The sequence below is a fragment of the Carica papaya genome, chromosome 9 (genome assembly GCF_054855325.1).
Source record: "Carica papaya isolate Zhongbai chromosome 9, ASM5485532v1, whole genome shotgun sequence".
Taxonomy (NCBI): domain Eukaryota; kingdom Viridiplantae; phylum Streptophyta; class Magnoliopsida; order Brassicales; family Caricaceae; genus Carica; species Carica papaya.
Genome location: NC_142317.1, coordinates 33,271,414 through 33,293,207, shown reverse-complemented (window position 1 = coordinate 33,293,207; position 21,794 = coordinate 33,271,414). Strand labels below are relative to the sequence as shown.

The 21,794-nt window shown below is 35.6% G+C and overlaps 1 protein-coding gene across 1 annotated transcript; it reads left to right on the top strand.

Moving 5' to 3' along the window:
- Nucleotides 1-398: 398 nt before the first annotated feature.
- CCC1 (cation-chloride co-transporter 1) lies at nucleotides 399-20,180 on the top strand. The gene is made up of 13 exons (XM_088210733.1): nucleotides 399-883; nucleotides 2,012-2,161; nucleotides 3,939-4,017; nucleotides 4,713-4,804; nucleotides 6,669-6,783; nucleotides 6,935-7,035; nucleotides 7,158-7,219; nucleotides 8,006-8,233; nucleotides 11,328-11,442; nucleotides 12,620-12,814; nucleotides 13,589-13,989; nucleotides 17,470-17,631; nucleotides 18,793-20,180. Exons 1-13 carry the CDS (start codon nucleotides 729-731, stop codon nucleotides 19,875-19,877), a joined length of 2,940 nt encoding a protein of 979 aa, XP_088066859.1. The 5' UTR covers nucleotides 399-728; the 3' UTR covers nucleotides 19,878-20,180.
- The last annotated feature ends 1,614 nt before the right edge of the window (nucleotides 20,181-21,794 follow it).

Here is a 21,794-nt window from a genome sequence, read left to right as displayed (position 1 = left end):
ACCATTTGAATCTAAATTTTCACCAATTTTTTTTAAAACTATTTTCAATTTTATCAATAATCTATTTTTTCATAATTTTATATTAAATTTAAATTTGTTAATTTCAAAAATAAATTTTTAATACATTTTAGAATATTAAAATTAATTTCGGATCTTAATATTACATTAGTATTTGTAATAAAAATTTGTGAGATTATTATTATTACTACACTAATTATAATCAAAGTTATTTTTTCAAAATAAGAGAATTACGGTAAGTTCCTCTAAATTGTCATAAAAAATGTTACTTCATGAATTTTATAATTTATTATTTATTTTATTAAAATAAAAATTATTTTGATGCATAAAGAAATAAAAATAAATACGTAAAAAAAAATTAATATTGGGTGTGGGAATTTTCCCATTTCAAATAAGGTCAAAATTCAGATGAACTCGAGCCATTTTTCCTCTCTTAATTCTTTTTCCTCAGTATAGAAATTTCTCTTCTCCATTCAACGACGTCTCCCTCTTGATTTATTTATCTTGTAAAACGAAAAGTAGGAAAAGAAAATCTGTTCCTCTCAAATCTACGTCGGTTATTATATTATTCAGAAAATGGTGATGCATATATAAGGTAGTTTTTGTCTGGTTGCTGCCTTTTTGTTCAATCTGGATCTGAGTGGTGTTTTGCCAGCCGGGGGGAAGAGGAAGATATCCGGATTGATCTCTGAGCAGAGTAGTAGACGGAAATGGATAACGGTGACATTGAAGGAGGAGATGACGAGCTGCGTCCGCAAACTGGGAGGAAATACAGGCCGGTGGTGGCACATGATCGTGCTATTGTCGAGATGTCTTCTATGGATCCAGGATCTCCCTCCACTTCTATTCCTATTCATAATATCAAGTAATTCTCTCTTTCTGTATGTTTTTTTTTATATGTTTGTTAAATTTATTTGAAGTGAGCTTCTGTAAAAGAATTTGACAATTTCTTTAGATGCTCATATTGTTTGAGGAGGTAAACATGCGTACATGTTACTGCATTTACAATAGTGTTGGAGAAGTGTTGGTTTTGAACGTTAAGGATGCAGAAGATTTGATGTTTTATTTAATATATGTGTTTGGTTGACGAGAAACCAGCGATTCAAAAGGAAAGAAAACGGTTATTTGTTTAATTTCTCTAAGATGCCACTTCAGCATATAGAGGTTCACAAAATAATTTCTCGTAAATATGGTTCAAGTATGCTTAAATGCGTTGGAATTCATGCAAGTACAAGGCTCTTCTTAATGTACGTTTGTTATCATAAGAAACTAAAGCCTTTACTCTTCTTGTTGTGCATGTTTGGTTTCATTTTCTCATCACTTCAAAAAAAAAATTAATGCTGTAATAGCTTGGGTATAGGTTATCTTTCATGCTTTCTCTGCGGTTCTTGAGTTTGGGATGTTTAATGGATATCTTATCTTCAGGCTCTTTGTTTAGTTGCTTAGAGAATGGATGGGAGGGAGAGTAGGACTTGTTTTTCTTCTTCCAAATAATCTTCATTTGAATTATATATCACTTTTATTTGTGCCATGCTAGTATTAATAATGTCAGTTAGAACTGCTCGAATGAAGGTCAAAGAATGAATGTACAGACTCATGGAAAATTCTTTGAAATTAATTATAGTGACGGATAATAATATGCTGGGAGTGCAAAAATAATAGAATTTAACGCTTAATCCAAGAATGGATGTACAGATCATGGAAAATTCTTTGAAATTAACTATAGTGACAATAATATGCTGGGAGTGCAAAAACAATAGAAGTTAATGCTTGATCCTATGCAGCTATTTAGATACTTGGGTTACTAAATATTTCCCTCTTAGGATGTTAGTAGCTGGAATTTAAGAAGTTGAAACAATTTAAGATACGAATAATTTACTTGCTCTGCATTTATGCTCTGACAATATTCCAAAATTCAGCTGGGATTTTACAAGTTTTTATTCATTTTTTATGCAAGAAATTACCTCATATGTAACAAATCATATTTTGACAGGAAAATAAAGGTTGGCACGCAGGCAAATATGGGTCCTAATGCCGGAGGAGGGTTTGTACCTGATGGTGAAGGAGCAAACGGCCCTGACAGGGGCTCCAAATTGGAGTTGTTTGGTTTTGATTCCCTTGTCGACATTCTTGGCCTCAGGAGGTAGGATTGTCCTTATTCTGTATATCCTCCTTTCTCGTGTATCCCCTCAGTTCATTGACATGAGATTTTGTTGTTCAACCATCACATAACTTTTTGTAAAACTTAGTTATTTTGCATAGACATTCTTTCGTTGCCTTGTCCTTGTTGTTGCTTGGTTCTTATTAAGAAAAGAAGCAGCTGATTGGCAAGAAATTCTTGCTTAATGACATCTTTCTGCCTCTAGCTAGCCATATTTACTGTTCTAACCATATTTTTTATAGAGCATACACTTCCCTGCAGATTTCTAGTATTCTGATAATCAAAGAGCAGGCATGTGGTTAAATCCCTTATGAGGAGGAATCCAATTGAAGAAAGTGCTTCGGTTGAGTTATGATATTTTTCATCTGTGTTTTTCCAGATGTATAGGAGGACACCCTTATTTTTGTGTTAGCTTTTTCTCTCTCTAACTATTTTCTCGATGAAAGAAATGAAAGTGCCAATTAGATATTTAAGGTTTTTAGTCCAGAAATACAGATTTTTCTACGCTGTTGTAAATTTATGAGATTTTGATGTGAATATGAAGAAAATTTCTGTTCTTAGTTTTTTTTATTGCAAAAAAGTGATGGCAAAGAAGTTGACTTTCTCTTATTGCTTTGCACAATTGCTAGAATGTTTTGTTCCATTTTTGTTTTTTCTTTGGACTCACTTGTCAGTGACTAGACCATGTTTTATTATATGGAATGAAAATGCCCTGAGCGAGATATAGTTGTACCATACTTTTTCGAGAGACAGTAATTACAACTATAAGAGTACCAGGGCAATGAAAATGCCCCAAGCCAAATATAGTTGTACCGTCCTTTTTCTTTTGAGAGGAAGAGTAATATTATCATAAACATGGCAAAAATGGAGTGCCACTTAAAAATAAAGCTTTAGATATTACCAAAAGAAAGTAAAATATCTATATAGTTTCTTGAATCCTCTCTATAGTTAAGGATGATTGTTAAACAAAGTACTCAAGATCTTGGGGCTCTCATCTCCCTGTATCACATTACCGGTGCTTTGTCCCTCTTGTCCCCAATATACCCACCAGAATCCATGAAAACAACCAGGATGAGACATTTAATATCTGTCACTTGGGGACTTCAAGTGCCTTAATCCCAATCTCGACCACATGGAGTTTGTGTGAACAATATCTCTTTGAATCTAAGCTGTAAACTCAAATATATAAATGGCCTCCTCACTGGTCTGTAATTGGAGATGAGTAAAAACTTGGATAACAGTATTAGTCTCGTTGTGCTTATCGTGGACTTTTGGGAGGAGTAGCTCTTGACTGGTTAGTAATTATCAAGCAGGTTAACATTATTTTTGTTTTGTATCTTGCAAATAGGAGTTATATACTTTTCTAGATATTCTATGGCTTTGATATTGGTTTTTTTCTTTCTTTTCATGATGTTCCCTGTCTCCTCCCTTTTCAGTGTTTGTGTTCATCTAAAATAAGCAAATAATGTTATAAAAGATACAAAAATAAATTAACAGTTCAATATCTGGTTAATGTACAGCTGGCAAGCTGAACATAGATGTTGCCTAAATAAGTTTATTGTCATTTCATTAGTGCTGTTATTTACTTCTTGAATAATTTCAAGTGCATTGTTGTCGTGCTGTAACCATTCTCTTATGCTTATTTTTGTGCTTCATGTTATCTCCAATTGTCTCTTATTTGCTTAAGTTTTGGATACTTTGCTTCAACTAATTTTTTTTCTAAAGTGAGATAGTTATTGCTTGTTACTTGCTTTTCCAGTATGACTGGGGAGCAAATTCCAGCACCTTCTAGTCCTAGAGATGGTGATGACATTTCCATCACTCATGGACGCCCAAAGGTATGCTAAAAGCTTTCCTTATGCTAATAGTGTGCTCTGGTAATATTTGTGTGATCCTATCACTATGGTCATCTTTGTTCCTGTTGTTATCACATCAATATCATGTGTTCTAAATAGAAATATTACTGCAAAGATGATGAAAAAGAGAGGCAACAAGTAGAATAGAGCTCTCGAGAAGAAATGTTTGATTAGTTTATTTTCTTAAGTTGGTCCCGCATGTTATTTAGATCCAGCTTGCTCGAGGCATTGCCAAATTAATTTGTTTAAAGAATTGTTGACTAGGAATGTTCCTCATCAATGTTGAGCTTTAGACAAAAAGTTTGATATCGGCTAGAAGTTTGTTAAATATTCAATATAGGATTTAATCCTTCTTCACATGCTTTAGGAAGCCGTCAAAATGAAATTCTATTAGAAAATTGGTCTTTTTAACTATTATCTTTCAAACATATTTGTTGTTTTTAGTTTCCATCCATTGACAGAGTCTTGTGTCTAATGATTTAGTGGCCAAAAACATATTCTTTTTTCTTGTTGTAATATACTGTGGTACTTGAAATTGTTGTACATTTTCAACCTAATATATTGCCATGCATGAAAATTGGCATTGTAATTGTATTTGTTTTTTGGGTAATACTTAGTTATAACATGTGCACATTTATACCAGCCTCATATTTCATGTGTGTGCATATATTTTGCAGCCTTCTGATGTCAAATTGGGGACGATGATGGGTGTCTTTGTCCCATGCTTGCAAAACATTTTGGGAATCATTTACTATATCCGATTCACTTGGTAATTTATTGTGCAATTTTCAGTTTTTTCCTTTTACAAATGCTATCTGCAATTGACCTTATATGCTTAAATATATAGTTATTGTTTTTCCATAACAATCTGAATGTACTTATTGCACCTAGGGAAGCAATTCTTTCAGAATTGGTTAATTGGTTAACTTTAGATATTAGAGCAGAATTGCACAGGATTAACAGTTTTTTTTTTTTTTGAAAAAAGTATAAGATTATATTACAATAAGCACCAATGGGGTGCAAAATCCATATACAAAAATATTTACAAATCTAACAGTTTATCGAAAAGGTTTCTGAAATCCTCTGTAGATTGTGGAGAATGACTCATTAAGAAAAAATAAAGGATCTGAAACCATCAATTCTTAAGAATATCATAACCGTTCACATCATCCATTCCATCAAAAGTCCTGTTTCTTTTCTTCCACACCGTCCAAATAGTGGTAAGCAGGATCATATCAGCAAAGTTACATCTACTACTGATACTCTTTCATGCCCATAATTCTTCCCTCACTGACCCAGCCATTACGCAACTAATACCAAGCCACCCGAAGACCATCATCCAAAGCTTATACACCCATGGGCACCACAATAGCACATGATTACAAGTCTCCTCATTCCTCTTGCACAAATAGTATGCATTCACCAGAACTTTATCCCTTCTCCTCAGCTTATCTATAGTTAAGATGCACTCTCTGCTAGCTTCCCATACAAAGAAAGACACCCATGGAGGAACTTTAACCTTCCATATCTGTTTATACGGGATTTTAATAGCATCGCTCTTGCACTTGAACAACCACTTGTAAAATGACTTAACTGAAAAAAACCCCATTTTTCGTGGGGCTCCAGAGTGGACTATCATTATTATCAACCAGTGACAACCGCGAAAGGAGACACAGCAGTTTCTCATATTCATCTATTTCCCAATCATTTAAATTCCTTGAGACCAAAATCTGCCATTCCCTCTCCCCTTCTAGTCCTCCAATGTAACAATCACATACCCTCACACCTCTTTGTTGAGCTATAGTAAATATCTGGAAATTGGTCCCTTAGAGTACCAAAATCCATCCACAGAATCATCAGTTATTTTTTGAAAGTACTTTTGTTTTGTAGTTCTTATTTTCTCAACGTTTAGTTGCCTTTATTCATAACTACCTACCCTGATAGATGGTAACAGAATCTTTAATATGAAATTTCCGTGTTTTTTTTGTCCATTTGCTTTAATTTTTCATTTTGATGGAAAAATTATTATTAAACTAGGAATGAAACTTTACATTTATATATTCATAAAGGAAAAGAAGCTTTATTAGAAGGAAAGATGTCTTCCAAGCAAAGACAATAGAAAATGAACATTTCTTTGTGAAATGGACAAAGAGGACTCTGCCATCCCTCAAAAAAAGACTTTCACCTTGGCTGACAAAGAAGCCAAGTTATCATGTGGTGACTAGAATATTATGGGACTGGACATCATGAAATTGTTCAGTCCCTTGTTAAGGAGGAAGAGTGAACTTCTATGTTCTGTTGATTAGAAGTTGCTATACCATAGGTTTAAGGACTAGTTCAGTGCGTCCTCTAGGGCATTGGTGGGGTGGCATCCCCCAAAAATGTTTTGGAATATTGGTTGCAATTCTTAAAGAAAGGGCGACTTTAAGGAGCTATCTGTTTTTTCTCTCTGCAATCCCATTCTTTTGTGTGGTATCTACACAAGAATTTTGATAGATGATTCCTCGTTCCAACAAATAATCTCCTGGAACATTATTGAAAAATTCTTTCGTATTATCTGTCCTGAAGATTTTTCTTTCTAGCATCAGTCATACTGTCACTGACTATTTTTCTTAATTTGTTGAATCTTTCAGGATTGTTGGTATGGGTGGCATCGGGCAATCTCTTCTGCTGGTTCTTCTTTGTGGCACATGTACTTTTCTAACTTCAATATCTTTGAGTGCGATTGCGACTAATGGTGCAATGAAGGTATTGCAATGTTTTTTTATAACACTGTTAGAGTTTTAGTCTTTTGGATTCGAAATGTTCTTGTGCGATTGAGATTTCTTTTATTTTCTGCTGAATGATTTAAAGATTTTATTTGATTTTTAAGTGATTTTTATGGTTTTTATACCTCCAGGGTGGGGGTCCGTATTATCTTATTGGTCGTGCCCTTGGCCCAGAGGTGGGAGTTAGTATTGGATTATGTTTCTTCCTTGGTAATGCAGTTGCTGGAGCTCTGTGAGTATAAATTCTGGATCTTTTTTCTCTTTGATATTTCTTTACTGGGGACGTAAGATATATGCTGTTTAGCATTTATAATTGTGTCTATGCATTTCATTTACTTTTGGCTGTGGTTGTAGTTATGTATTGGGAGCTGTTGAAACCTTCTTAAAGGCTGTACCTGCTGCGGCAATCTTTAAAGGTACTTATTTAGAGTTCTTTGTGGCTAAAGTTAATTTTTTATTTTTCACAATTCAGAACATTTATTTAAACCTGTTGCCTTCATTTAATGAGTAAGTTCTTTAGATGGTTTTCACACCCTTCGGCTACTCTAATCTTGTCTTCTGAATATCATAACTAAAATTCCTGCCATGAGTACAAAGAAAACTCCTTTTGTCTGTTTGGCATATCTATATTCTGTTTCTGTATGAAAGGAGGATTTACCAAATATATTGTCGTTGTGATTTTCTCACTCAACATGATTAGGTAGCTTCTTGGTTTTTAGGGGATATTTGGAGTAAGTGAACTAACTTTGTGGAATTTATTTGGAAATGTATACGTACTACAATTATGGGAGGATGGAATACTCAGTATGTGAAATTTCATCTCCAATGAATTTGAATTTCAAGGGAAACTGAGTAGACACATTTTAAATTGATGGACTTTTAAACCATCAATTTATAATGTTTTCTTTTGGTTTCACTCGAATTTTTTTTGGGAGTTGATCTTATCCTCTTACGGTTGAACGAAGTATACATTTCCAGATGAGTTATAAGATATTTCATATTGAGGGCATTTCCTAATGTCTTTATCTTAACATGGACTTCTCTGATTGATGCAACAGTTTATCTATAGGGACAGGCACGTGCATTCTTAAAAGATTTGTATGTTATGCAATGGACATGTTGATTGTTGTTGGTAATGAGTGAAAAAAAGCAAATATAACCAATGATGTTAAATGTGACTCTAATTTATGTTTTTATTGCAGAAACTGTTACGAAAGTTAATGGTACAGCAACTGCAGAACCCATTCAAAGTCTGAGTTCACATGACCTACAAGTTTACGGGATAGTTGTGACTATTATACTTATATTTATTGTGTTTGGTGGGGTGAAAATGATCAATCGTGTTGCTCCTGCTTTCCTGGTACCTGTTCTGCTCTCCATGTTCTGCATATTTATTGGTATATTTTTGGCAAGGAAGGATGACCCTGCAAGTGAGTGCATTTTATACTTTTTCTATTTACATTTCAATTGTGCTCATGCATATGTATGTCTGTCACTCTTTCGCTCTTCTTTTGCATGAACAATTGTAGGACCGTTTGCCCTATGATGGCAATAGTATTATGTTTAATAATAATTTAATTAATGAATGCACATCATACATATTATATTTTGACTTACATTTGAAGAGAAACTATTGTAAACTTCCATGCCCTGGATGTATATGATGTGCGTCTTTTATTTTATTATGACAATGAATGAGTAGAAGTGTCTGTTTGTTTAGCTAAGCTATTGCTTGCGTTTAGGGTAGCAAAAAACTGAGTTAAACCAAATACTTCAGTACTTGGCGCAGGGCTGCAGCGAGCAGGCATGCTGCACGCGTTGCATCCTAGTTTTATATTTTTTAAGTTGTGGTAGGCTTGAGCTCAGCTTGAAACTTGATTTGAATATCTTTTTGGGCTCGATCTCGATTTGCTTAAAGAAACAGAAAGGCTGGACTTGAAATTAAGTCGAATAAATTCGAAGTACATGAAAGCAAACTTAATAAGTTTGATAAGTTTGATAGGGTCCTAGGTTTTGGATCTAGTCATGGCACCCTGCTTGTATGAAATCCTGGAGCAAGGAAGCTGTTTGCTTCCCAATTTTCTGGCCTTGCCAGCATATGTTGAGGCTCATCTAAGAGAATTTCCGATCTTTTAGAGATAAACTCTTTGTCCATGCTCACATCAACCTCCCTCCTCATAGCTGACAATTCCTAGGATAAGCTTTCATCCTAAGTGGCGAGCTCCTGCTACCTCTCTTCTGAGTGGGCACAATCCTCCTGGTATTGCTTCATGAACGTCTCAAACTATTGTTGGAAACTTTTGAAGTCCTCCATAACCACCACTCTAGTGCCAATTTGATAGGATCCTGGGTATTGGATCTAGTCATGGGGCCTGCTAGTATGAAATCCTGGAGCAAGCAAGCTGCTTGGTTCCTAGTTTTCCAGCCTTGCCAGCCTATGTTGAGACTCATCTAAGAGAGCTTCCAATCTTTTAGAGATAAAATCTTTGTATTAATAGGTTGATGATTTTGTTTATGATGATATATGTATTTATAAGGAAGCTAATTGAATTAGATCCCTATTACAATTCTAAGAATCATAGTACTAGTTTCGTTATAATTTCCTAATCTAAATCTAAATCTAAATCTAAATAATTAGTATAAATCTTTAATTAATTCTAACTCTTATTGGTTCCTTACAAAAATCAACTTCCTACGAGACTCAAACTCCTTCCTTTTGCTGCTTCCATAGGTCCCACGCCAATTGTTTTCTGTATTGTAACAAAGTTTAGTAAAGAGCTTGTTTAACATTCTATTTATTTATTTATTTATTTTGAGATAAAAAGTTATTAACAAGGTACTAAATGGGTATCTCTCACGTACAAAAGATTTACAGTTGTCTTAGAGTATCAATGAATGACATTCCCAAAATGCTCATCTCTAATAATGTCATGCACTAACAAAATAGACCCAAAATAATGGAACCATCTTCTCTCAATATGTTTAACATTCTATTTATTTAATTTTAAAATTTTTCACGTTTAACATTCTATTTATTTAATTTTAAAATTCTTCACAAATATAGTTATACGATTAAAATATAATTATTCTTAATTGCATTATTTACAATATTTTTTTTATGAATAAATTTAATTTATTAATAGGTAAAACTAAATATCTTTGGACTCGAGTTGGCTTGTTTAACTAAATAAACTTTTCCTATGACTCAAATTTGGGAGTTTGGCCAAACTTGAACCGTGTTTAACGAAAAGGAAGAAAAATTGTTCACAAACCTCTCCTGATAGTTGCCCCAAGTACTTAGGCTGACATTGGTCAAAAGTCATGATCAAAACTTTTGAGTTAAAAGCTGCATACTATTTTATGAAGCTTCCTGTGTTTAGGAATGTCCGGCAATATAAAATGTAAAAACAATAATGAACATATAAAACTATGACTGAAAACAATTTAAACATTATTATGAATTTTTCTTTAAAATTTCTAAATTTATTTTCTTTTACTTTTTGTATTCATTGTATTTCTTATAAATATTATTAATTGTTTAATTTGAAACTATTTAAATAACTTACGATAAAATGGTTAATTATTAATAATTAAGTATCAAAATCTTATTCTAAAATTGACGGTTGGAGTTTGAATCCTATTCTTATCCCATCTCAATAATATTATCAAAATTTTATATTTTATGAAAGGAACCTATTAAAGAGATGAATTGAATAAGAGAAGATTGATAGAAGTTTCACTGTAGATGCTATTTATATCATATATCAAAAGTATCTACTTTTAGAGTCTTCTATAAACAAAACAAAAGAAAAGAGACCAATACGAGATGTCTACTAACTTTTTCTCATCTATGAGTGTGATCATTCAGCCATTGGCTAAGGGTCTCAAATCAATTGTCCTTAATCCTATAGATGGGGGTCAGTTTCCTTAGAAAAGATCTTCTATTCTTCTTTCTCCATGATAACTGAAATATACCAATAAAGCAATCACCCTGATGTTTGTCTTATCCGTTCTATCCTGTCTCAGGCCCATATTTCACAATTTTCCTCTGGCCAGTGAACCCCTTGATTGCTAAGGTTGCTTCTCTGAGATTCCTCGTACAACAGTTGCCACATAGGGTTTTGCTGAGGCATCTTCTCCACCCTGTAGCATAGTATTTACCGAGATTTCTTTTTCACTTTCCTTCAGATATCAACAGTGAGGAATGAGGAACTATGCCATCAAGATTTCCCTAAGTTTAAAAAACAGCTATTTGTGTTGGGCCTTTATCTTTCAAACTGCTTGTGGAGAAGTTGAGAGGAAAAAACCTTTTGACCTTTACCTTTCAAATTAGCCATCAAGATTCCTAATATCATGTTCCTTTAGTTTTTCCCTTGCTGGCATTATACTGTTTTGATTTCTCTACATGATAAAAAATTTTGATTTTTCTAGTTTTTGTGTGTTTTCTTTGTTGTCAAATTGTCCTTTTATGCCAGATTTGAGGGGAACCAATGCATTGATTTTTACTTGCAATTCTTCCCACAGGTGGAATTACTGGTTTGAGTTTACAAAGCTTCAAAGACAACTGGAGTTCAGATTATCAGACTACCAATGATGCTGGAATTCCTGATCCTGATGGAAAAGTAGACTGGAATTTCAAGTAAGTTATGTAAACATTCTTGAGGCTGTTAGTAATTCTTGCTGGTCTGAGCATCTATTATGCACTACATGCCTCTCAAGTTTCTTAATTTTATTTCTTATAAAGCGTGTTTCTACTTCTGAAGGCCATATAGGATCTTCTTTTCTCTAAGATTAGCTGTTTCTTTAGATCTGGGCTAACTTGTTAACTTGCATGCTTATCTGGTTGTAGAAAATAATGTGAAGATGCGTATTTCACTATTGAAAAAATCAAAGTCCAGTATCGCCCATTACTCTGGTGACAAATACTCTATATTATAATTAAGTTCCTTCTTTAAGAATTTCTTTGGTTTTGGATGACCCAATTTTACTAAACCAAAGTGCTTTCATGCGGTAGACAAATCCTTGATCCATCCTTAATCGCAAACAAGATAGTGGGTTATATTCATATATCTAAGGGAAAAGGCTAATTGTCAAATTAGAAATGAGTAATTGAGCGCAATGAGATAAGGCCTATGATATGGTTCACTGAAGCTTTTTAGAAAGGGTAATGGAGTGCAAGGGACTTGGATCAAAGTGGAGAAGTTGGACTGGAGTTGCTTATTTTTAGTCCCTTTCATAACTGTCAATGAAAAACCTCGAGAGTGGTTCTTGCATCGAGAGTTTTGAGGCAGAGGGATCCTTTATCCTCTTTCCTCTTTACTTTGTTGGTGGATGCATTGAGTAGGATGTTGACTTGAGCGAATGAGCCAAATTTGGTAAAGGGTTTATTGTGGGCAATTGATAGGGTAGAGGTTTCGTACATACTTTGTTGATCACAATTCTATTCTTGCAGTATGATGATATATCAATCAGAAACCAACTCACTTTTATCCAAGTTATTGACACATCTCAGATCTGAAAATTTTTTAGATAAAATTTTCAGATCTTACAGTTTGATATTTGTCAATCCACTGTTCTTTGCTAGAGACGTGATCTCTTTCCTTAGCAGTGGATGCAGAATCAAAACAACTTTGGTGCTTATAAGCAAATTTCATGAGAGAACAGCACACAAACCATACACATGGGCCTAAAATGTTTTCAATTCTTCCTATTTCCTAGATTTTGGTAGTTGGTTCTTCATGCATTATTTTAAATGTTTCTAACTAACCCTGTACTTTGATGTGTCCTAACTACATTTTCTTTTGCCTACTATTCAGTGCATTGGTTGGTTTATTTTTCCCTGCTGTCACGGGCATCATGGCAGGTTCAAATCGATCTGCCTCATTGAAGGATACTCAGCGCTCAATTCCCGTAGGAACATTGGCTGCAACTCTAATGACAACTTCACTGTATCTAGTTTCTGTCTTATTTTTTGGAGCTCTAGCAACCAGAGAGAAGCTTTTGACAGACAGGTATTTTTATCTTCTCCAAAATCATTTATTGTTGATGCACATATGCATGCATATCCACTTTTAATTTTTTTTCAATATTCTAGTTGTTCTTTTACTATTAAGATTCTCCCTTTTTGTATAACATATGCGCATCTTGTACTTTTCATGCAGTTGTTTTGAGTTTTTGCAGTGTCTCAATGGATCTGTAGACCATGAAATGTTTCTCTTTTTATTGGATGTTTTTAATAGCTAAATTAAAATAACAGATTATGGTGAGTGTTCCCTTGTGCTGTGTCTCAATTGCTATGTCATCTTTCACTTTAATTCTCTAAAGATTGTTTTTATTTTCAACTATCACACGTATATTATGCAAAAAAATATATGATTGTAAAAAATGAAAACTAGAAAATATTTTTTTTGTAGCAAAAAGATCCTAATTCCTCCTATTGTTGGCATGTATATCCAGATTCCAGAGTGGACCAGACTATATCCGTGTAACCACTGCTTTGGAATTGATACTTAACCTTCCATGATGTCTTTTGACATAAATTAGGGGAATGGGTTGTATTGCAGGTTTGAATGGGTTAACTAGCTAGTCCTCAGTTCTTATTAGTGTTCATATGCTTTGGCTTGGTGGAACTTATCCCTTGTGTAGAAGATAGTTTTTCCTTGATTTTAGTTTTCCCTCAATTTCTTTATTTCTAATTTTTCCCTGCAAACTGATATTCTGGTTAAAATTGTTTTCCACTTATTCTGAATGTAAATTAACTCTTGCTGTTCTATGCTTTTATGCAGGCTACTTACTGCTACAGTTGCTTGGCCTTTCCCAGCATTCATTCATATAGGAATTATTCTCTCAACTTTAGGGGCAGCTCTTCAAAGCTTAACAGGTGCCCCACGCCTGCTTGCAGCCATAGCCAATGATGACATTCTTCCTATTATTAATTACTTCAAGGTTGCAGATGGGAGTGAACCTTACATCGCTACGCTTTTTACATCGTTCATCTGTATTGGATGTGTTGTTATTGGGAATCTGGATCTCATCACACCTACTATAACTATGTTTTTTCTTTTATGTTATGCTGGTGTGAATTTGTCTTGCTTTCTTCTGGATCTTCTAGATGCTCCCAGTTGGCGACCTCGGTGGAAATTCCACCACTGGAGTCTCTCCCTTATTGGAGCATCACTTTGTATGGGTATGATCTCTTGTTTATACGAATCTTTGAAACCCCCAACCTCTCCTTTTTTCTGTCTTCACATTCTCTTTTATGGCACAGAATTTTTTTTTGTAAAAAAAAGACAAGCATTCACAAGAAAGGATAAGGTGTTACCATTGGGTTCTTTTAGATTTTTCTTTTGGAGTGTCCTGTTTCCAGAATTACTATAGGCCTTGTTTATTGGAATATCTGGGATCTACAAAATTTAAAATCTGAGGATTTAAAACAGCAAATTTCCGGTGCTAGAGTTAATATTTTTCCTCTATATGATTTAGAGATTAGGAATATTAATGTTTTTAAAATATATATATATATATATATATATATTAATAAGAAAAGAGGATGTAGAACCAGTTGGAGGACAAGCTATTCTCCCAGAAGGACAAAAAAGGAACATACAAGATAACAAAAAGCCTAAGAATTTTAGTGCTTATTTGATAATTTTTTCTTCGATGGGAAAAAGAAGCTTCACCAGGATAAGAGAAAAACAAATGTAGGGAATAAGAATAAGGCATTACAACTGATACAACAAAAGAATAAGGCATGGACGAAAACGTCCTTCGATGAAGCTCTTAGATGGCTATATCAGAATATTTCCCATGAACTTTGGCCCATAAGGAAGATAAAAATGTAACTATATCCCACAACTCAAAAGAAGAATAACAGTCGTCAAAATTCTGTTATTTGTTTCCAGCCAAATTATCCATAATTCTGCAAAAATTGCCCTCTCCATAAGGGCTTAGCTCCCTTCTTAACCTCCTTCCCATTAATATATGAGTTCATTATGCCCTTAATAGTGGGAGGAACAATCCAACAAACACCAAATAGGCCAACAAGTTCGGTCCACAAATTCCTTTGCAGTTTTACAATATAAGAATAGATGTGAATGTGTCTCTCCTTTGTGGCACATAACATAGATATCAGGAGACAGTGCGTTGAGGCCTTCAGACTTGTAACATCTTAATGGGTAACTGTCCATGTAAACACATTTATCTTTGAAGGAACTGATGCTCTCTAGAATACCTTGTGATAGGAGAATGTCTGGAGATTGGGTTTTTCATGAGATGATTGAAGGACAGACTTGCAAGAGTACAAGCTCGGGTATTCTGAGGTCCATATTAGTGTCTAGTTGAGTTGTGATATGAATTGGCTCCAATAGAGTCACAATTGTATTTCTGAAGTCTCCCTTTTTGGTCGGTTTATGGTTAAAATGGAGGTTCTGTACTACCTTTCCATCTGGGATGGATGTGAAACATACAGGTGGATTATGTCTGGATGATAAATAGAACAACTAGGAAACTGTGTGGCCAACAGCTGCACCCTTACCCAAGTATATCATCCAAACTTGACTTTTAAGCCATCATTCACTTGTGACCTGGTTAAAGGAAGAAATAGAGGATCCACTTGGGAGATGGCTTTCCAGGAGTGCAGTGAGAAATGGATCTTCCTGCTATGGCATCCCATCTGTCCCTTCTACCCTTATGAATATTGCTAATCACTTGTGCCACAGTGTTAATTTTATAATAACAACAACAGTTTCAAAATATGTTGTGTAAATTTTCTAAGATTATTTCACACAATTATTCTATTGTATTATGATGAAGAACGATACAGCAATATATAGGAGAAGGATTACACCAGGAAACCCTAACCTTTTGTCCTTAGTTCGGTAAGATAAAGATAGAATTTGAGAGGAAATCTTGGAGGATCTGGTTATTGAATGACCAAGAATCCCCATTGCATAGGAGTCAACCAAATCTAGGATTACATAGAACCCCACATCATTATCACTTTCCTAATCTAGAATCCTACTGGTTGCAAAGAAAGAACTAAGTGTATTATAATGGCTATAACAGTTTGATTTTAGTGGTGTAATTTGTAGAATAATAGATATAATTAAGTGGTGTTAAAACAAGTTTGTAAAGAGAGGTAACTTAAAACTGTGTTTTCAGTGTTTATGATAATTTTAAGGGTACCCTTCATAATAGGAGCAGTAAGTAACATCGACAGTGGTATATGACTGTGGTTGCAGTGACAAGATAAATGTCAGTCAAAGAGGGTACTGATCTTGGTAGGTTGGTGGTGGTGGTTATGGTCGTGGTCTTGATACTGGTTACCAATGCAAGTTTAAGGATGGGTTTGTAAAATTCAAGACATGGCAATTAGCTGGTATGTGCTAGTTCTTATCTCCTAAAGATTCTTAATTATTTGAGAACCATAAATACATAACAGGACTAGAATCACTATTGATAGGTTGCTTCGAACAAGATTATCACTGAATTATGATAACTGGTCATCAGCTCAGGAGAGAAATAACCTTCAGCTTATGCTTGGTGATTTCACTTCCCATCCATTTTCTAATGGATGCTTCCTGGAATCTGGTGCAGATTTCTTGAAGTAGTGTGGAGATTGAACAAGCTTAACTGGTAATTGGCTCCCCCTACCTACTGTAGATTGGGAAGTTTCTGTCAAATTAAAGAATTGTTTGCCAAATATAAGCAGACTTTTTCATTAGAAATTACAACTTTGGAACTTACTATTAGGAACATAGGTTAAATTAAATAAAAAACAGGTCCTGTTAGTTTCTATTGGTTTGAGCGAAAATGACTTGAAAATATTTTCAGTTAAAGATGTCCAAGATGTCCTCTTTAGAAACTATAGATAGCATTGCAGCAATTATTTTTTACAGAATGGCATGCATTAGAAATCACATTAACTCTGAGGAAGATTACAGAAGTAGTTTATAAAGACTCAGATGTCTCAAATCTAACAATTTGATAAAATTTTAGTTATTAACATGCTAAATTTTTGTGTAAACAAGAAAGCTTGTCTCCTTTTTTTCAAAAAAAAAAATGCATTGTGAATTTCTCCTTTGATGAGCCAAGTATCTGTAGTTATAACCAACTTATGATTACAACATTGATAGTTAACCATATTCGCAAACAAGAATTAGAGAAAACCAAGAAAAAGATAGAGCAAAAGAGTATGGGTTTACAAGAATAATTGAGCATTGAGAGAAAATGGAGGATCAGAGATAATGGCAATGTTACTTCACAGAGAATGAGAAAACAGAACACATAAAAAAGGAATATGTTTGATATGGGAAGGAGAGAGGCAATAGCAATGGAGATTATGAAGTCAAGAGAAGGTAGTTCCCCATTTCTAAAACTGGACAGTTTTTCTGTTTGACTTATCCTTTCCCCACGATGAAACTCAAAAATGTGAATAAAAGATGAACCATAGAAAATAATTTTCTATCAGCCAAATGAAGCCTTAGTTTAAATAAAGCCAGGTTTCTTTATCAAGCAAGAGATTTGGATATATGGCTAGCTATGATTTTTCTGTACCTTTCATTTCTTTCCGAAAATGGCCCTGGTGTAACAGTTATGACATTTTTACATGTGCTTTCTTGGTACCTGCAAGTGTAAATTACAGTCCTTCTATTCTGTTTTGCTGCAGTTATCATGTTCTTAATCTCTTGGTCATTTACCGTTGTGTCTCTGGCCCTTGCAAGCCTTATATATAAATATGTGGGTCTTAAAGGCAAAGCAGGGGATTGGGGTGATGGTTTCAAGAGTGCGTATTTTCAATTAGCTCTCCGCAGTCTTAGATCACTAGGAGGTACGTATGCTTTCTGAGTTGTTTGACTTTGTGCAATAACTTTCTTCTCATTGTATATTTATTGCCATACTGTTTGGATGAACCACGAAATATTGCAAATCAATTGAAAATGAACTATGGCATAGGTGCAAATTTTATTACCATAATTTTGCCTATTTTGTAATAGACATTGAGAGATCAGGCATTTATCTAGCTCCCAAAATCTAGTATTTGCTCTTATTGTGGATTCCAACTCCGGCTGAAATTTCACAAAGACACTTGATTAATGATGCATGTACCAGGAATGCTGTTGTCCTTCCTGCTAAAGATTGACTGCTGGTGCAAATAAACAAAGGAGATGTTTTATTTTTTCTCTCAGTTTGCAGCCTATAGATGCATTTACCAGGAATTCTATTTCTCTTCATGCTATGGTGTTACCATTCCTATTACTGGACTTTTCTTTTGTCTGTATGTCCTTGAACTGATGTGAATACTGGATTGTGTTTACGGTGCTATTAACTGAACTTTCCTACCTAGTTGGTGTTTCACTGGAGGGTCCTTTTTCTCAGTCCGATTCGAGTCAATATTATTTGATCAATTGTTGTTAAATTTGCATATCAACATAAATTTTATCTTGCTTGTAGTAACGTTACCTCTTTCTTATAGTAATAATACACTTTTCAAAATCTAGTTTTAAGTACAGGTTTGGATTAAGCCTCATGGATTCTTCTGTGGTGCGAGGTGAGGGATGGAAGGAAGTCTGTTTGCTCTCTATTTTTCGTGGTTGTAGGAGGATATAGTATTTGCTTTCTTTATTTTCGCAATAATATTTTTTTCCTTAATAAGAGCAACGGCTGGTATGATGGAATAACAATGGTAGACCAAATTTTAACAAAAAGTGATTCAGATCTAACCGTTAAAAGGACTAAAATCTTAAATTCTTTTATTTACTGGGAACATGATGCTCATTTTTTCCCAGTTTCTTTGACATCTAATTTTCATTTCAATAGATCATGAAAATTGATTACCTTAAGACTCAAGTTGCCAAATATTTTCTGTTTTCCTTTGTTTTTTGAGCATTACGTCCACATTAATGCAAGGTCATGCGTGTGTGTTTACTCAGCTATGTAGAACTGTTTATACATTTATCATTTTGGCAACTGAACTCTGTGTATATTCCAGCAAGCCAGGTGCATCCAAAGAATTGGTACCCCATTCCCCTTGTATTTTGTCGGCCATGGGGAAAGCTACCAGAGAATGTTCCATGTCATCCCAAACTCGCTGACTTCGCCAACTGCATGAAAAAGAAAGGCCGTGGAATGTCCATCTTCTTTTCTATATTAGATGGAGACTACCATGAATGTGCTGAAGATGCGAAGAATGCATGCAAGCAGCTAGCTACCTACATTGAGTACAAGCGTTGTGAAGGTGTGGCAGAGATCGTCGTAGCACCTAATATGACTGAAGGCTTTCGCGGAATTGTTCAAACTATGGGCCTTGGCAATCTCAAACCCAATATTGTGGTGATGCGATATCCAGAGATTTGGCGGCGTGAAAACCTAACTGAAATTCCAGCCACTTTTGTTGGGATAATTAATGACTGCATTGTTGCAAACAAGGCAGTTGTTATTGTCAAGGGCCTTGACGAATGGCCCAACGAATATCAAAAGCAGTATGGTACGATTGATCTGTATTGGATTGTAAGAGACGGTGGTCTGATGTTGCTGCTCTCACAGCTCCTTCTTACTAAAGAGAGCTTCGAGAGCTGCAAGATTCAGGTGTTTTGTATAGCAGAAGAGGATTCTGATGCAGAGGGTCTGAAAGCTGATGTGAAAAAGTTTTTGTATGACCTCCGAATGCAGGCTGAAGTGATTGTACTCTCAATGAAATCATGGGATATGCAAGCAGACGGCGGACAAGATGAATCTTTGGAGGCATTTACTGCTGCGCAGCAGCGGATTGCTGGTTACTTGGCAGAAAAGAAGGCAGCAGCTGAGAAGGCATGTACTCCATTGATGGCTGATGGAAAGCCGGTGGTTGTGAACGAGCAACAAATAGAAAGGTTTCTTTACTCCACTCTAAAGCTGAACTCTACAATACTAAAATACTCGAGAATGGCTGCTGTAGTACTTGTGAGCCTACCGCCGCCACCTATAAGCCACCCCGCCTACTTGTACATGGAGTATATGGATATGTTGGTAGAGAATGTGCCAAGGCTTCTGATTGTAAGAGGATATCGGAGAGATGTTGTAACTCTATTCACATAGTAGCCGGTAGATTGCACCGCGAGAGTACTACTTGCCGCGATTTTAAAAAGAAAATATTGTTCATAGTATTCCTCCCCTTTTTTACCAATTTTATTTTGGCTTAGCGTAGTCCCCTGTTACATTCATTCTTTTCTTTTCTGCCATTCACATCTGTCGGCGGGATTTTGTTGTTTTGTTAACTGCTAGATGCTAGCTGTGATAGAAAATTTTAATCATATTGGGATGGAATCATAAATCATGTTATACATTTTTCTGCTCTGAAGTTTGGTTTATTTAATCATATTGGTTTATTTACACGTATAATACACTCCTGTACTTGTAACATACAGAATTTTGAAGTTCAATTTTCCACCCCGTCTTTTTCTTTTTTCCTTTTTATTTTTCCAGAATTTATCTCGTCTCTCTTTATGTTGTATGTTACTTTATTTTTCTCTTGTTGTCATAGTGTAATGCAAATACTTGTCAGAAACAATCAGAGGTTGCATTTACTGTCGAATTCAAATTCAAATTCAATTTCAATTTTCTGAGAATAAAAGTAAATTCGGTAAATCGGTATTAGATTCAGTATGAATTTTACATACGTAGTGTAACACTCACTAATTTTATAATTTTTTTTATTATTTTTTTAATTTTTAATTTATTTTATTTTGTTTATTATATAATTTTTAAATTTTAATTGATTTATTTAATTTAATAAAAATAAAAATAATAATAATTATAAAATTAGATAAAAATATTATTTGGATTTAATTGAAATTGATTTTGGAAAAAAGATGTGAAAATTTGGATTCTGGGGGTATTTTTGAAAAGAAAATTGAAAACCGGGGGGTCAAAACGCAATTTAGAAAAATTGTGCCCCGTCAGCGTCACGTCAGCGGCCACGTTAGCGGCCCAGTCAGCAGCCCTGGCCAACCAGGACCTGCTACGTGGCAAGGCCACGTCGACCTGGGAACGGGCCACGTGGGCGATCCGCGTGCGCGCGATCGGACGGCCCAGATGTGTCCCCGCGCGCACGGACAGCCCAGATCAAGCGTGCGCACGGACGGCCTAGATGCACGCGCACGGACGGCCTAGATTCAATCAAGTACGGACGGCCCAAATTTAATCGCGATGGACGGCCCAGATTTAATCCAAATTAAATCGCGATCGAACGGTCTAGATTAAATCAAGATGGACGGCTGTGATTAAAAGGCAAATGGTATAAATAAAACCCCCACACCTGACCACAAAAACCCTAGCCGCCGGCCCTTGCCGGAGAAGACGAACCAGACGCCGGAGGAGCCCCCCGCCGCCACCTGCCGCTGCACTGGAGAGTTTTTCGACCGCCGATCGAGGTAAATTTCATACCCCCGGCTCGTTTTTCAATGCTGAGTTCCCCGGTGGCCAAATCGGAGCCAAACTCCCAGCTAAACGGCCGGAAAACATGGCCGAAACCCAGCGGTGCCGCCGCGTCCCTCCTCGGTTTTTGCCTCCAATGAGGCCCTTCCCGGCCTCCGTTTGATACAATTTTTATATCACCGTGATCACCATTCTTTTCTCTACAGGTTGATCAGAGCCAAATCACCAAAACACGAACCACACCGGAGAGCCACCACACCCGAGAGCACTGCCGCCGGTAAGCTTCGGTTTTTCGTATTTTTTTGGCCCCCCAAGGGCCCTAGGGTTGTTTTATCGTAGGGACCGATGCAAGTGTGGCCGAATTCGGCCGCAAGCGGCGACGCCGTCGCCAGAGCACGGCGGAGCCGCCGTGTCGGAATTGCAATATTGGCCGAAAGGGGCCTTGGGTCTAATTTGGGATTTTTTGGGACACGTGCAGGTACCAGTAATGCGTTTCAGTTCCCTGGAAAAAAATTCAGGAAAAATTAGGGACAGCCTGTAGACGCACTGTAGAGCCGTATTCGGACCCCGAAACAAGTA